This window comes from Podarcis muralis, chromosome 4 (genome assembly GCF_964188315.1).
Source record: "Podarcis muralis chromosome 4, rPodMur119.hap1.1, whole genome shotgun sequence".
NCBI classification, from domain to species: domain Eukaryota; kingdom Metazoa; phylum Chordata; class Lepidosauria; order Squamata; family Lacertidae; genus Podarcis; species Podarcis muralis.
In genome coordinates, this window is record NC_135658.1 from 97,264,897 (window position 1) to 97,282,029 (window position 17,133).

At 41.8% G+C, this 17,133-nt stretch overlaps 1 protein-coding gene across 15 annotated transcripts in view; it reads right to left on the minus strand.

Annotated features, from left to right (window-relative positions):
* Positions 1 to 17,133, minus strand: part of LMO7 (LIM domain 7) — a 149,847-nt gene that overhangs the window by 64,524 nt on the left and 68,190 nt on the right. For all 15 annotated transcript variants that reach the window (XM_077927761.1, XM_077927752.1, XM_077927758.1 and 12 more), the window contains exon 5: positions 16,331 to 16,437. Coding sequence is in view for 14 of the 15 variants with exons in the window: in XM_077927752.1 (XP_077783878.1) it covers positions 16,331 to 16,437 (107 nt within the window). In the remaining variant the exon portion in view is untranslated. The remainder of the gene's footprint in view (positions 1 to 16,330; positions 16,438 to 17,133) is intronic.

Below are 17,133 nucleotides of genomic sequence, written 5' to 3' on the forward strand. Positions count from 1 at the left end.
TTTTAAATAAACATGCAGACTTTGGCTCTCAGCATAGCCTTTCCTGTCAAAGCTGCATTTCATATTTTAAATATGTCAATACTATGTTGGTACAGTATTTGATTTTTGATATTGGACTTTTGTCTTCCTGCTTGTTTTAGCTTGTTAAGAGTGTTGCAATTTGATCAGAATCTTCCCATCACCCCACATACATGAGGAACAAATGAAACCCCACACCCTGAAACTATGGAATAATTCTCACTTCCTACCAGTTAACATAGCAAGTTGTTTAACTAGATTACACAAGGAATGAAAAAGACAACAAATAAAGATTGTGCAACAGCAGGCAGCCTAGCATGTTTCTTATTTTTAAGATGTATAGATCGTTTCTCTCTCCAAAAGCTGCAGTCTCAAAAAAAGGAATTGATTTTGTATGTTAGGTAACTGCAATGAAGTTTGTGCTGTTATGTGCAGCGGGATCACATACAAAAGTATTAATAAATTGTATGCTTTAATAATACAAAAGCATTCTAAGTTTATACAAAAAGTATAAACTTAGACATTGTTCAACTTTAATGTGCTCAAGAAACTAAAAGCAGATATTCCATCAGTTTGTAAGAAAGGCAACAGAGATGTCATTGATTTAAAAACAAAGAGAAAAATAAGGGGGAAATGTTATGCTCAAACCATCCATTTTATCCAACAGGGTAGAGAAAGAAGAACTAGACATTACAAATTATGGCCTTTAAGTCTGCAGAACTTGACAATTTTTTTCTAAATGCCAAAAAGCAGACTGAAATCCAAAGAGTGGAAAGAACAAAGAGTGGTTAAAACTACTCAAGATGTCAGGAACAGATAACTATTTCATTAGTGGGTGCATCTAATTTTATGCCTACTTAACTTTGTTGGGAAGAGATTCATTCCTTCTGCTGTGAGGTTTCAAAATGCTATTTGTGCTTATTCGTGTTACATAGCTAAAATAAGTGGGATAATGCATACAGTTTCTATTCCAATGTTAGGCAACTGATTTTGGGTGTCATGAAGGGACACCCAGATATTGTATTTTTATGGCAAAGTCATTCTGGGATTTTCTGCTTCAGGTGCCAAAATAACTTGGCTGGCCTTAGATGCTATGTACCTTGATGGGGTATGAATACACATCATTTGTTACTCTGCCTTAGGAAACAAAATGTCTTGGGCTGTCCCTCTACACATACCTGAATGTATGTATTCTGATCATTTAAATTACAGCAGAATCCTGCCTTGACACAGTTCTATGACAGAATGAACCAGTTTTCTTCCTTTTATACAACTGGAGTACAACAATCCATTCAAACCATCAACCAGAACATCCTTCTGGACCGTCTAGAGGGGCTGGGAGCTGGGGGCACTGTCATACAGCGGTTCCACTCCTTCCTCCTGGGCCGTGTTCAGAAAGTGGGGGGGGGATGAGTGTTCCGACCCCTGGGATCTCACTTGTGGGGTGCCTCAGGGTTCTGTCCTCTCCCCCATGCTTTTCAACATCTACATGCAGCCATTGGGAGAGATCATCAGTTGGTGCTGACCTTTAAAGCCCTAAATGGCCTTGGTCCAGTATACCTGAAGGAGCGTCTCCCGGATACTGAGATCCAGTCCCAAGGGCCTTCTGGCGGTTCCCTCGCCGCGAGAAGCCAAGTTACAGGGAACCAGGCAGAGGGCCTTCTCGGTAGTGGCACCCGCCCAGTGGAACGCCCTCCCGCCAGATGTCAAAGAGAAAAACAACTACCAGACTTTTAGAAGACATCTGAAGGCAGCCCTGTTTAGGGAAGCTTTTAATGTTTAATAGGTTATTGTATTTTAGTGTTCTGTTGGAAGCTGCCCAGATTGGCTGGGGAAACCCATCCAGATGGGCGGGGTATAAATAATAAATTATTATTATTATTATTATTAAGCATTCTATCAGTGAATATGGTACTTGTTTGTACTTAAAACCATTAACCTGAACTCTGGAAAACAAAACTGGGGTACAAGAGATGAAGAAAATGCATTTCAAAGTCTTCCCACCCCGTGTCTATTTCTAGGGTTGTTTGGATCTGCCAAATCTTATTTTGCAGAACCGTAGTTAGGTGATCTTGCGGCCCTGATAGAACCGTCCAGATTGCACCCCCTAGCCATGGACAAATTAGCTTTTCTTTCCACCTCTCCTCCAATCCCCCTTTCCACCCATTCCATTCACCCTCTATTTAAAACCTTTTTATTTATGGACATATTTTAAGCCGATTTTGCCCCCTCGCCTGCACCCCTGGTGGGGGCCCACCTCACCACCCTCTAGCTACAGCCCTTCTACCTAGTACAGTGGTGCCTCGCAAGACGAAAAGAATCCGTTCCGCGATTCTCTTCGTCTAGCGGTTTTTTCGTCTTGCGAAGCAAGCCCATTAGCGGCTAAGAGGATTAGCGCTATTAGCGATTTAGCGGCTTAGCGGCTATTAAAGGATTAGCAGCTAAGCTGCTAAAAGGCTATTAACGGCTTAGCGCCTTTGAAAAAGGGGGGGGGGAGCAAAAAAAAATTGGCGAGACTCGCAAGACATTTTCGTCTTGCGAAGCAAGCCCATAGGGAAATTCGTCTTGCGAAGCGCATCGCAAACTGAAAACCCTTTCGTCTAGCGGGTTTTCCGTCTTGCGAGGCATTCGTCTTGCGGGGCACCACTGTACAGGAAATCAGAATATCAAAGAAGGCTGGAAATCTTTTTATTGCCTACTTTAACTGGGAAGCGACAACCATCTTTTAAAAATTATTATTTTAAAAAAACACCCTCTACTTTATTTTTTAAAAAGAACCTAAAAGGGAGAGCAACTAAACACGCTTGTTTTACCACCACCACCTCAAGCTTGTAATCGGCATGGTGTTAGCGGTCAGTTGCGACCAATGCTAATTTATAAAGATGTCCCAGACTTAAAAATCATACTGTCACCCATATGTCATACTCAAAACTGTAATTACACAAATGCTGCTGAGGGTCAGAATCAAAGGCATATTTTAGAAATCAACAAAAACAATGAAAATGTGCTTAAGAAGTCTGACTAGGTATTTTTCTGTATGTATTTCAGTAGGAAACAAAGTTCAAGTGTTTGCCATCCAACATGAAACTCAGACTGTTTCAGAACATGCCAAGTTGTTGCCTTCCAACTGTTTACAGTTAACATTTAGTGTATTATGACTGATTGCTATATTACAATGAAACTGACTATACTATTTCATAATAAGGGGCATAGGATTCCGACTACCAAATCTAATTATCTCTAAATCTTGTGAATAAAATCTAATTCAAGCTTGTCAAGGTCATAAGACATTCCTGCTCCTGGCACAGACAGACCAATATTTCAACACTGGGGTGCATATGGACAATTTAAAGCAATCCCTTGCATGGCAACTGATCAAGTCTCTAACCAGGATGGAACTCCGTGGATTTTGTATAGCCTTGGATTCTTAATTTAAAAAAAGAGAAATGCTTCCTAGAAGTTTTGACTGGTATTGCTGGGCAAAACACAAGCGGACAAGGAACCAATCTTGGCTCAGTATGGATGACCCAAACTAACTTGAGACTAGTTTGACGGGTTTCTAAAAACCCAGAGACGATGAAGGAGGATCAGTAAAATACAGCCACAGCAAACAGCATGTTGTGCATCCAATTTAATAAATGACTAAATAGAAATTAAGAATACACCCAAAAGCACTCAGTCATCGTGCCCCTGTATATGTCATAGTCTCTATATATGACAAAGTAGTCTCTAACGCTATGGTGCAGCTGTAGCAGCAACATCAGACAACTTCATCTGCACCACCTGCAATAAAACATGTCTCTCCTGTACTGGTCCCTACAGCCACAGCACATGCATTAACTGTCTATCAGTTTGACTTTACCCCTGAAGACACACTCTTCCGGTGTCTCCAGAGACAGACAGATGCCAACAAGTCTCTAATTCAGAGTCTCTATAGTCCTAGATCCAGCTCACATATGCATGTTGATTGCTGTGTTATAGTTTTCAGAGAGAGAAACACATTACTCGTCCGTCACCACACATAAACTTTTCATGTCACTGACCCTACCATGAGGGAAGATGAGCCCCTTGCTTCAGGCAGCATATTGAAGAAGTGGCAGAGCTTTGCCTGCCCACTCCCACTGGCCCACTCCTTGCTGCTATTCCTGCCCCCCCTCCAGCTCACCACCAAAGTAAAACCCTTTCCAGCTGGATTCCTGTTTGATGCCTCAAGGCCAGATTCTGGCAGACTGCTCTTTCTTCTTATGCTGAAAAACTGTGGCTGCCAGATGGCTTCAATCTAAGAAGAGAAACCTAGATGTCTGCCCACTCAGCAGAGCTGCAGTAGCTGTACTGATGAATCACAGAGCCTTCCTAGTCACTCTCTTCTCTTGTTCCTGCGACAGAGCTTCCATGCTGCTCTGAAATATGGCCACTTCCAGGTTCCAGAAATTATTGATGTCGCCATGATTTTGGTGGTTTACAAAGGGATGAGGAAATGCAATGATATGTGTGGGTTAAGCACCCCACAAGCAACACAGAATGAATGCTCATTGTCACAAAACTACCCTGTAAACAAATCAAAAGGAATGCTCAGGAAAGACCGGACACAGTCTAACCACCATGTTAGCTTTGTGCAAACAAGTAAGAATGAACACTGGGTAGACAGGTCGCCTGGAAGAGCCCTGGAAGTTTTAGTTCTGCTGCAAACCTGGGTCCTTCTAGCAGTGGGCAGAGTTGTGCTTTTGCGCTAGGACAACTACTTCCCTGGGGCAATGGTGACCAGTGCATTTGAAAGGATTGCAGCTTGCCTCTCCTAGCACGTTTAACTAGCATAGCACCATTGGCAGCTGATAAGAAGCTGTTCTTTTGCCCCGGTAAAGTAAAATGTTTCTCTCTCTTTTTCTTTTTTGTTAAAATAGAGAATAGGAAAGTTCCGTAGAAGCAGCCACGATTCATGGGCTTCCCTGCCACCCTTCCTCTTCCTCTGTTTCTCTTCTTTCTGCACTGAAAGGACTCTCAGAGTCATTGTAATGAAAGCTTAACTTCCTCTGCCTCCAACCGCACCCCCTTTAAGTTAAGTGATGTTGAATTTCATAATATGAAGCTGATAAAGTTAGGCAGGGGCTTGGCATACTACAGTGCCCCCTTCCAGACAGAAAAACCCCACACTCTACCACCTCTCAAATAGCTGTTAGAATAAAAATACACATAATTGCCTGCTTTCTTCGTATAGGTAGGACAAAAGTTTGTTTCTCTGCTTTTTGTTCATTTTTGTTTGTTTGTTTAAAAAAACCATTTGGACACAACCCCATTATTTTTTCTTTATGTCTGAATCAGGTCATTAATTGATTCTAGAGATGAGAGTTTCTGGTCTGACCACCAGACACAACACCTTTAATTCATGTATTTACAATATTTCTTGGAGCATGCCTGCCCAAAGCTTTAGGAGACTTCCAAAAATATCCTATATACTACGTGGACTATTCCAGCTAGTATTAGAAACAGAATACAAGGCCAACTTTTATTTTATTTTTTGGGAATTGGACAATATTTTCCTCTCATTATACAGATCCTTCCTCATTCATACAGGTATCTTACCATTTCACCCAATGAGACTCGCGTACCAAGACCGACAGCATACTCTATGCAAATATGACCATTCAAGTTATTCAACCATGTGGTGGAACACCAACGATACCGTTGCTTGCATAGTTTTCAACTTATTCAGATTGTGTGAAACTGATATTACCCAGTGAGTCATCCATAAGAATTTCACAAATAGGCCTCAAAAACTCCATGTGAGGCTACAACCCTGGGGAGGAAATGAGCACAAGGGCATGTATAAAAATGACTCAGCAGCAGCCATCACATACTGTAACAAAGGATAAGACTTTACGTTTTGAAAGCAATGTTCATGGAGAATGTTCCATTCCGAGTTCATAATTATGCAATGTAAAGGCTGAAATTACTATTAGAATTGTGGCTACAAACATACCACAGGAAAGCCTCTTACCACAATGTAAAACACATCATGCATAAATACAAAACCATTCCAGAAATAGAAACCTTCTAGTATTTGGAGCCAGCAAGAGAAAAATTCTGAATTACTACTATCGGTGATCGAAATAGGGTAGGATGTTATCCCACTACTTTTCTAGGAAGCCTATAACCAACCCTCTAATTTTCAGGGGAACATAAATGATCTTCAAATATCTAAAGGGCTGTCACATGAAAGATGGAGGAAGCTCCTGTTCTGGAGGGTAGTACCTGAATGATAGGATTCAAGTTACAAGAAAGGAGATTCTGACTAAACATCAGGGAAAACTTTCTGACAGTAAGAGCCATTCGACAGTGGAACACACTTCCACAAGAGGTGCTGGACTCTCCTTCCTTGAAAGTTTTTAAGCAGAGGTTGGATGGCCACCTGTCGTGTAGGATCTAGCTGAGATTCCTGCTTTGCAGAGGGTTGGACTAGATGACCCTTGGGCTCCCTTCCAGCTCTACAATTCTATGGTTCTAGGAACCTATAACCAACCCACTTATTTTCAGGTCTACATAAGTAAGTCTGTCCTAACCACGGAACTTCCTTTTGTCTCCCACCTTCAAAGTGGGATTGTGTTCATCTTATTTTCCTCCACCCACTTCAGGGACCGCTTACTAAATATCTACAGTGGTACCTTCGGTTACATACACTTCAGGTTACAGACGCTTCAGGGTTACAGACTACGCTAAATAGTACCTCGGGTTAAGAACTTTGCTTCAGGATGAAAAGAGAAATTGCGCAGTGGCGGCAGCGGGAGGCCCCATTAGCTAAAGTGGTGCTTCAGGTTAAGAACAGTTTCAGGTTAAGAACGGACCTCCAGAATGAATTAAGTTCTTAACCCAAGGTAGAGGTAAAGGGACCCCGACCATTAGGTCCAGTCGTGACCGACTCTGGGGTTGCAGTGCTCATCTCGCTTTATTGGCCGAGGGAGCCGGCGAACAGCTTCCGGGTCATGTGGCCAGCATGACTAAGCCGCTTCTGGAGAACCAGAGCAGCGCACAGAAACGCCGTTTACCTTCCTGCCGGAGCGGTACCTATTTATCTACTTGCACTTTGTGCTTTCGAACTGCTAGGTTGGCAGGAGCAGGGACTGAGCAATGGGAGCTCACTCCGCCACGGGGATTCGAACCGCTGATCTTCTGATCGGCAAGTCCTAGGCTCTGTGATTTAACCCACAGTGCCACCCGCGTCCTTTTCCCAAGGTACCACTGTACTAATAGCCACCATCAAAAGCCAAGCAATCTCTTTCTCTCTCTGTTGCACACAAAATTCCCAGCATGTTTCTGGGCAGATCATTTCCGGGAGGGGGTGTGTGTGTCAACCACGTGCTCTTTTGGGCCCATCTTATTTTTTCCTTCTGGAATAAAAACAACAGCTACGGTTTATAGAGCAACCTTAGAAGGGAAGCACTCACCTGTACTCACCAATCTGCACTCATGATTATATTCTGCCTATATTAAAGTTCATTGTTAATATAGTCATGAGTTGGGGAGAGTTTTATCCCCCCCCCCCCCCCGCATACAGCTGAACTATACCAGGTGAAAATTGTTCCCCCCCTTTGCTAAGGAAAATAAAATACATACTTCCTAAAAGAGCAGGCCTCCAGGAAAGCTTTTCAAGTGAGCTCTTAAACTTCTGTTTCACTCAGTGCCAATGAACCACAAGTTTAAAGTACTGTTCAATAATAGCTGTATAGCCATATGGCAAGCACATGCCCCCCCCCAAGGTAAATATGAGTTATTTCCAATGCACCCAAATGTTTAACGTTCTAAAAGCATTGCACTATGTTTAGCTACTGACTTATACAGCTAATCTGATGATCCCATAGAGCAGGCAAGTGCTTATGCTACATCTCTAATACATGGGTAAATAATAGTCATGGGACAGAAGTATTCAAAGAAGATACTATGTTTGAATGATTTATGTAGCTGTTGATATGTTTATTCACTCAGAAGCTTTGCTTTGCTATGCTTTAGTAATCTCACTCCACTTCATTTTATTTTTACATAGTTATGTAAATATTTAAGATTCAGTATTATTCTTTATAGTTACGGATGCTGCAGAGTTTTGTAATTAAATTTGTCATACGTAGGAAGAAAGCAAAAAAAGGAATGTCACTCAGATTGCTTTTTTCAATTTAACTTTGCAAATGTTCTTCTTATGCTGTTCTTCGGTTGTTCAAGTACAGTATTATCGCTTGTTTGCAATTACACCCAGGGTTATTACAGCACCTTATCTTTTGACCAGTAACTTAGCGGTGCTATAAAAATATGCCGCTTTTATATTAAACGTTTACCAGGAAGAACACTTTAACCTTCACTAATTCACACATGGCCATTTTAATTTAAATTCTTGTTATATAACCAAACCTTCACATTCTTTGGCATAAATTAAGGCTCTGATATTCCAAGCTAAATCCCCAGTTCATCTTTCTTAATTTAAACCAGAATGCTCATCTCAAGTATAAACAGTCAAACAACTCTGGATGAAGTAAGGCAACAATTTGTTCTCAGTTTGGGGCATTTCAGGCATCTAAACCTGGTGGATACTATCTAGGCTCTTGCGGCTGATATTAGGGAGGGAACTCCAAAAAGGTTGGCATTCCCTGATCTAGTGATATTGTTGTTTAGGCTGAACAAGACCACCATTAACGCCAAAGGGATCTAGCCTCCGTGTATCTATTGCCAAAACTGAGGTCACATCTGACTCCACTAGGAAGCTGTGGTGAATCAGGAGGATAAAGGTACTACAAAATTTCAAGGAGGACTGAACTCACCTGTAATGATTGGGATGTGAGAATAAAACTAATGGGAAGGCAACACATGAAACCTACACACACTTATATAAGAAAGAATACTATTTAAGAAATGCCCAAAACTATACAGCATGCTGTGAGAAGGACATAAATGTTTAACTCAGATATGTACCATTACGCACACACGACGCTGCACAAACTAGAATATTACAGTCCTTTGCTCACCTCGGATTTTTCCTCTACCTCTCATACTCTCCAAACCCAGGGCTGTGTAACAAAGCTGAGTGTTGGAAGTGCTTCATACATCGCATACGTAAATTTTAGGGTGGTATTTACTTCAGTTTTACTCAGGAGTAGACCCGCTGAAATTAATGAACGTGAATAAGTTAGGTCCGGTGCTTCTTTCCCTAGAAAAATAGGTGCTGGTACTCACCATGAAGTTGTTATAGTGAGTGCCACACTTTTTGGGGCGGGTTTTTTTTTTAAAAAACCAACAAATTTATTTCTAGACTTTTAGGGGAGGTCTTTATTCTTCTTTCTTTTGCTGGAAACTTATCTGTTACAGGTCTGCTGGTGAACATGTGCATTTCAGACCAGTGATGCCAATAAGTACAATATTATTATTTTTAAAAGATACAAATCTGATTTGTTTTGCTTTCTACAGATTGTTATAACAATGTGACAAATAAAGCATCTCTGTTGGCATGTGAACCCGCTTATCAGCATTTGGCCTTTTAGTACATACAATACTTAAAATTTTGCAGTACATGCTGCCGCTTCTCAGCAACACATAGTATAACCAACAACCACTAACTCAATAATCTTGCTTGGTTCAGAGACACAGAGATGCCACAAACAGAAATGTCTATGAGGTAAGCAGTAAGAAATGTTCCTGAAATTTGGACAGAATTAATCCAGCCCTCCTGGGTCCTGCGAATGCTAGAAACCTTACAAGCCTGCTGTCCTTTTCCATTTGAATAAGTTTAGGTAAGATCTTAACTGCGTTTGCCCTCAAAAATGAAGTTCTAATTCTGTTTTGCTTTAGCAGCATACAGGCAACTAGATTATTCTTCATCATACAACTCTGTTAGCTGGGCTTACTGAATGAGATTTACAGGTTATTGTTTGTATTTTTTTTAAATTAAAGGTAAAGGTAAAGGTACCCCTGCCCGTACGGGCCAGTCTTGACAGACTCTGGGGTTGTGCACCCATCTCACTCAAGAGGCCGGGGGCCAGCGCTGTCCGGAGACACTTCCAGGTCACGTGGCCAGCGTGACAAAGCTGCATCTGGCGAGCCAGCGCAGCACATGGAAACGCCGTTTACCTTCCCGCCAGTAAGCGGTCCCTATTTATCTACTTGCACCCGGGGGTGCTTTCGAACTGCTAGGTTGGCAGGCGCTGGGACCAAGCAGCGGGAGCGCACCCCGCTGCGGGGATTCGAACCGCCGACCTTTCGATCGGCAAGCCCTAGGCGCTGAGGCTTTTACCCACAGCGCCACCCGCGTCCCTTTTTTTAAAATTAGCATTATGCTATAATTGACATCAACAAAAACCCTAATATATCATAACAGATTAAACACACACAATACTTAAATTCCAGAAGATAACCTATCATACCGCATGATTCCACATTTGATATATGAAAGGTGCATTATAATATAACTCTCATATGCCCGATGCTTTCCATCACTGGAGTGCCACACTTTTTAACAACAACAAAAGAGGGGCCAGTACTGCATACCCTTGAGTACCCCCTGGAAAAAAAGCACTGGTTAGGTCCATTAATTTTAATGGGTCTACTCTGAATAAAATTCAAGAGGTACTGATTGCCAGAAACTTGGATAGCTTTAAAAAGGGATTAGACGTATTCAGGGAGGGTGAGGTTATCAATAGCTTGTGGTCATGATGACTGTGTGCTACCCTTCACTGTCAGAAACATATGCCTCCGTATGCTGGTTGCTGGGACTCTCAAGAGGAGAAGTTGCTGTTGCACTTATGTTGTGCTTGCTGATTTCCCATAAGCACCTGGGTGGTAACTATGGGAACAACGTGCAGGGTTAAATGACCCTTGTGCCTGAACCAGATGTTTGTAGGCATTAAATACTATTGTGTGTAAGTAAATATACCTAAGCAAGGGTATAATATCTATTTCCATTTTTACAGTCCATAGATAGATCCATTTTTCAATCTATAAAAAAGAGAATTTCTACAAAGCAGATTTATGTAAGAATTTCTAGTGTGAGTTTTCTTTCCAGAACTACACAATACCAGTGTTTCCAAATCTATGGTTTCGATATTTATACAAGTTTCAATTTTAAAACATAACAAGGCACTGAAACTTCCAAACTGTGCGTCACAGGAAGAATTAAAGAGTCCGAAATGTACTGTTTAGCTCTACCCATGCTACTGCAAGTATTTTTAGCAAGAGTTTCACATTGCACCCTATAATATTCTCGGCTGACCTTAAAGCACATTTACTTCCTACAGAAGCAGAGATTCATACTCAACCCCCCCCCCCCCCCCGTGCAGAAAACATGTCCCAATAAAATAATTATACACTATTTTCAGTAGTTCAAAATCTAGGCATTCTCCCAAATGACTAAACACATACTTACTGAATTTCAGTGTTTATATAGTTCCAATCCTAATGCTGGAAAAGGCAGCAATTGGTGTAGAAGTTCTCAATCTCCCCTCCAGGGGTTGAGAATATACATTAGCTGTTTGCCACCCAACTCTCCAAACATAACTACCTGCCTAGGTAGCATTTAGGAAGGAGTCCTGCCTTTAGCTTCTACGCTGAAACTCACAGCTGCACTGAAGACTCTTTGAAGCCGAAAATAACTGGTTCTGAAGACCATTATGAACAGCCCGCTACAAATATACTTGCAAACACTAGTCTAAGAAAACAGTGTTTGTCTCATAAGAAACGTTCAACTTAAATTCCAAAGTCTAATGTTCCTTTATATGCTTAAATGCACTTATGAAAAGTGCACTGTGAACTGATATTGGTTAACACTCTCAGCACCCTTTACAAACTACAGTTCATAGGATTAACTGGGGGATGCCATAACTGGTAGAGGTATAAAGGTAAAGGTAAAGGTACCCCTGCCCGTACGGGCCAGTCGTGTCCGACTCTAGGGTTGTGCGCCCATCTCACTTAAGAGGCCGGGGGCCAGCGCTATCCGGAGACACTTCTGGGTCACGTGGCCAGCGTGACAAGCTGCATCTGGCGAGCCAGCGCAGCACACGGAACGCCGTTTACCTTCCCACTAGTAAGCGGTCCCTATTTATCTACTTGCACCCGGGGGTGCTTTCGAACTGCTAGGTTGGCAGGCGCTGGGACTGAACGACGGGAGCGCACCCCGCTGCGGGGATTCGAACCGCCGACCATGATCGGCAAGTCCTAGGCGCTGAGGCTTTTACCCACAGCACCACCCGCGTCCCTATGGTAGAGGTATATAACAATGTTTAAAAGTATGGTTTGGATGTGGTGTTATTCTAAAACGGATATTTCGAATGTAACTGTCTCTCCCTCCAATTTAAATCATGATTTAAAGCTGAACACCAGACAGGTTTGTGACATGCTTGAAAGCTCCAATTAAGAGAAACAGACATGTCATTTTCTTACACGACTTCTCATACATACATCATGATGCTGTGCAAATTCTAATTAAGTTAATGGGAGCTGTGATAGTGCTTTTGTTTCTCTAGGACCAGGACAAAGAATCTTCTCAGGAGGTAGTGTCCCTTGGGTAATGATGCTTTCATTGATAGTATGATCTGTCAATAACTGAAGGTAATTGTCTCATGTTGGGACTAGTCCACTGCTGATTATATATTTATTTGCCTTAGTCCGGGTTGTGCAAACAATCTTTGCACAAATCATTAATTGTTAATTGTAGTGCATTGTTGTTGTTGTTTTGCATTTGATAGCAGCTACTAGACATTGTTTGCTGTAATTATAAATCAGCTTAACTAATGAAGAAAATAATATTTTTTTGTGAGTCTGATGTCGAGCTCATCATAATGTCTGTTAGTTCTTACTCCAAGAACTGTAAGAGATACCAAAATGATAACAGCAGTTCTCAAATTGAGCTACCATTCCACCATTCATTTCACTGCCAATTACCATATATCCCTGTTGCTCATTTTGGACTAGAGTTCATGCTTATAGTTTTAAGGAATATCTTGCACAACTGTTTCCTTTCAAGCTATCTGATCTCAGTTTCAGTTTATTACATATCCTAGTGACTATAGCTGAAGATGAGCTCATGTCACCTTCCAGAAGGAAAACAACCACTGTAGACTGTAGAGGTAGTGTGGTTTATTGTTGCTTTGCTGCAGTATGTTTTTGTTTTAGGAAGCTAATCAATACCTTTGCAAACCTAAAAGGAACAGGGTACACAAACAGTAAATCACAAAATGTTTATTAACTGAACTCAGCTTTACTATTAATGAACAGAATTATTTAAGTTTCATTAGGCCACTGTGACAAGTGCCACAATGTTGGCCACAGGATTCATGACGATATACAATGTTTGTGTGGTAGTGGAAGGGGTATCATAACATTTCTTGACAAGGGAAAACTCCTATAACTTTATTTAAAGGAATCCAGGGAAACCTTGCAAATAATCAGGCGAAAGTCAATCATCCACCCCCAATCCATTCATCTGAGTCTCCTAGAAGACATGACACAGCAGGAAGGAGGGGCAATTGCCATTACTGCCAAGCTATGGGCTGGCATCAATGGTAGCTGCTTCCTTTCTATTCTCCATACTTAAAGCTCCGGGTGGGGGGACAGAGACTCTGGACCCAAGGGCAGCATCTCATGACAGAGTCCAAGCTTGGTTTCCCCTCACTCTCCTGCCCCCACACACACAGAAGGTGGGGGAAGAGATAAATCAGCCAGCCAGCCAATCACAGCTGAGGTAACAGAACTCATTCCTCTTTGGGATGTGGGACAACAGAAAACACAAGGGACAGTTCTACAGCATTTGCAGCAGAGTTAGAAGGATGTGCCTTTTCCTAGTCTGCTCCTGTTAGAGCAGGGCTTCCTAAAGTGGTTGATATTGATAGTGTCAATGGGTCTGTGAAGGGGTGAATAAAGACCTAGAGACTGAAAGGGAGAGGTGGTCGGCTGGAGCCTTCCCTACCTGGCCCTTGCTCCGCCCCCCAGCCAGCAGCTGATTGGCTAGTCAGGGAGGGCGGAAGCGATGGCCAGCAAGCAAAAAGGGGGGTGTCACCCAGGCTCAGGAAGCCCGTGCCAGGTCGCAAACCCCGCCCACCGCTTTAATGGGTGAGTGGTAATTACAGGACACAGTTCAAAAAATAATAATAACTGGGAACTATGAGCCTCGGAAACAAAGGGCATGGACATGTATAGAGTACACCTTCATTGCCAGTGAGGAATGGAGGGTATTTCTTCACTTAATTTCATTTACATTTGGGTTAGTGTCGATGACAGCTTTATAAGCTTATCAAGGGGTCAATGAACTCACGAGGTTTGGGAAACCCTTTGCTAAAGAGGAATGAACACAATGCATGTGACCTCTTCCACCACTACCAGGATGCTTTTCAGAATGGGCCACCCCAAGACCCAGGAAGGCTGATGGAGGGAACAGTCCCATTCACTGCCTCCAGAGGAGTCAGGGAGTTTGTCTGCAGAATCGTTGCTTTGCTTTTACAGCAGAGAGAGCCAACCTTCAGAACAGGAAGGAACCTGCACAATAGTCTCTCTTGGTTGGCCACCTGGAGATAACCTCTTACACATATCATCCGATCGATCAACAAAATGGTTATTTGCAGCGCTGGTTTTGATTCGTAGAGTTTTCAGGTTGCTGCAGGCTTAGTAATGCTGATTTCACAACAGTGTTTACCATTCTTAAACTAACATTCTTGGCAACTGCATTTACACGCATATTGCCCTTCTCAAATGGCCTGAAAGACCAAGGGTAAAGGTTTCTCTGAATCCTTGCATTCTTGCCTTGTTGATTACTGCCCTACCTACTTCTCCACAACCTGTAACCACTAGCACAGGTTAACAGCCCAGGAAACACTTCCTGTATGCTGTATTTACCTTAGTAACACTTGTTAACGACAAAATTCTTGGCAACGTTTTAAGGACTTTGTCTTCAGTGAAACTCCTGGCCGTATAGTAAAGCAAGCTCTGGCAGTTCCAAGATTATAGAAAGCAATGAATAATTTGTTCAAGACCTAACATTTATATTATCTCGTGAAACAGACTATAATAATAGCAATTATACATAGCCTGAACACACTGTACTTAGCTTTCCTTTTCATGAGAATAGTTTCTCTCTGATACTGCACACACTAAGACTTCTCAAACCTATTCTAAAAGTGAGAAAGACTGCCCTCAGGAATAATGAAATTATTCTTTATTATTGTCATTATTATATGGTACTCTCAACACCCTCAAATGCTTCATATATATTGTTTTCAGTAATTCATACATCAGCTTTTATAGCAGGGCACTGTTATCACCCTGATATTACAGACGGGTCACTGTGGCCAAGATTTAGTAGCTTAACACAACCTTTGATCAATGAACTGCTTAGGAAAAATGGAATCAAGGACTTCTAAGTCCACAGCACATAAACTTAGTCACTTTAACAAGGCTGGGCAGATCAGAACCTTCTGGTAGATCTCTGGGTAACCTGCAGTGGCTCACCAGGGGTTTCTGTGAACAATTGTTTAACAATGTCATTTTTTTAAAAAAAAATGTGCTTCCTCCTCATCTTGAATTAGGTAGCTGAAGAGAAGAAAGCTTGGGGTAACAGTGGAGTTTTTCATGAAAGGGCTACAAGTTCAGTTCAGGTGCTGAAAAGTTCCTAGGCTCCACATATGCTCAGAAGCACCCAGTTCTTTTATTCTAAATCTATGTCCTTTGCACCTGGTTGTTAAATCTTGGGGGTGGGGTGTTGTTTAGTAAAAACAAGCAAAGTAGATATATGACAAGCCTGCAGTCTGCCCAACTCTGCACTACACAATATTACCTCTGTTAGTAATGTATCGCACAACATTTTAGCAGAATATCCATAGGCAACACAGTATGTCCCTTGGGTTCAGCTCTCCAGTTAAGAGATTTCAAGATCTGAATACTAAACCAAAGGTGGGTACATGCATGCATAGCAAACACACAGAGAGAGTACCCTTCTGGTAATTACACGCTTATAGTGAAGCCTTCCATTTTTACTTTCACATTTAAGAACTGTTGAACATACGACTTTGCATCTTCAAGCGATGCAGCCATTAATTAGTAAAGCAGCTTGGCACATTTTAAATGTCAGCAAATACTTAAAAACAAAATGTACCAAGGTAGTTGCTTCAGAAAAATGGACGCAAATTAAATCCCAGCTTTTACCGGCTTGAAGATCTAAAGAAGCCTGACAGCTTCCACGCTGAACATACAAAGGAAACATTATATAAAATCCCTGTATACATGAACAGCAGCACCACAGAAGTCACATTTGAATATTCTTAAAAGTCAACTGATAAAAACACAGGATACTTACTTGACAGTAACTCGATTAGATAGATCTTGAAGGTCACCAGGATGAAAAAGCTGAGCTTCTTTTAATCCAAGATTTTCACAAGCTTTCAAAAACACATTTATATTATCCTGTGAAGAGAAGTGGAAAGCAATTGCTTAGTTGAGCAACGTGAAGGAAAGGATTGCAAGCTGCTTAGCCGAAGTTTCAAAGTCCAGTATGCGGAGAAACAGAATGCCAATCTTCTGGATCATAAATGCTAGCAATATTTCATATGAATCCTCTGGTTAAGCAATGGTCTCTGTGACTGACAGACCACGTTAAAGATTACCAGGTACAAAAGCAAAAATGCTCAGCCAGTAAGCAGCAATCTACACTTTGATGTCAGCTCTGCAAACAAACGCCCTCTTTTCAGCTTTGCATGACAAGCCTCACCTCTCACATTTAAAAATAACTACAGCTACTGACATTCACCCACCCAGAAATGGCTGGCAACGGAGGAATTAAGAGGAGGAACTCTGTTTCTATGATTACAGATTGATCATAGAATAATGCACCTGGAATCTGGCTTTGGTTACCGAGCAAGCTAATACGAGAAGAAGCAAATGAAAGGCAAGAGCAAAAAGACACAGCACAAATGTGTGGTTTTCATTGGGCAAGCTGGAAAACATAGGTGTGGTTTAGCACTGACTTAACTACACCTGCTCTGGGCCGGCTGCTTGAGTCATGCACCGAAAGCTACAGGGAGACTTTGCAGTTCGTGTCCTCACTTTTTTGTTTAAATTACATGTGTACTTATGACAGCGTCTGGCTGGTCCACGTTAAAC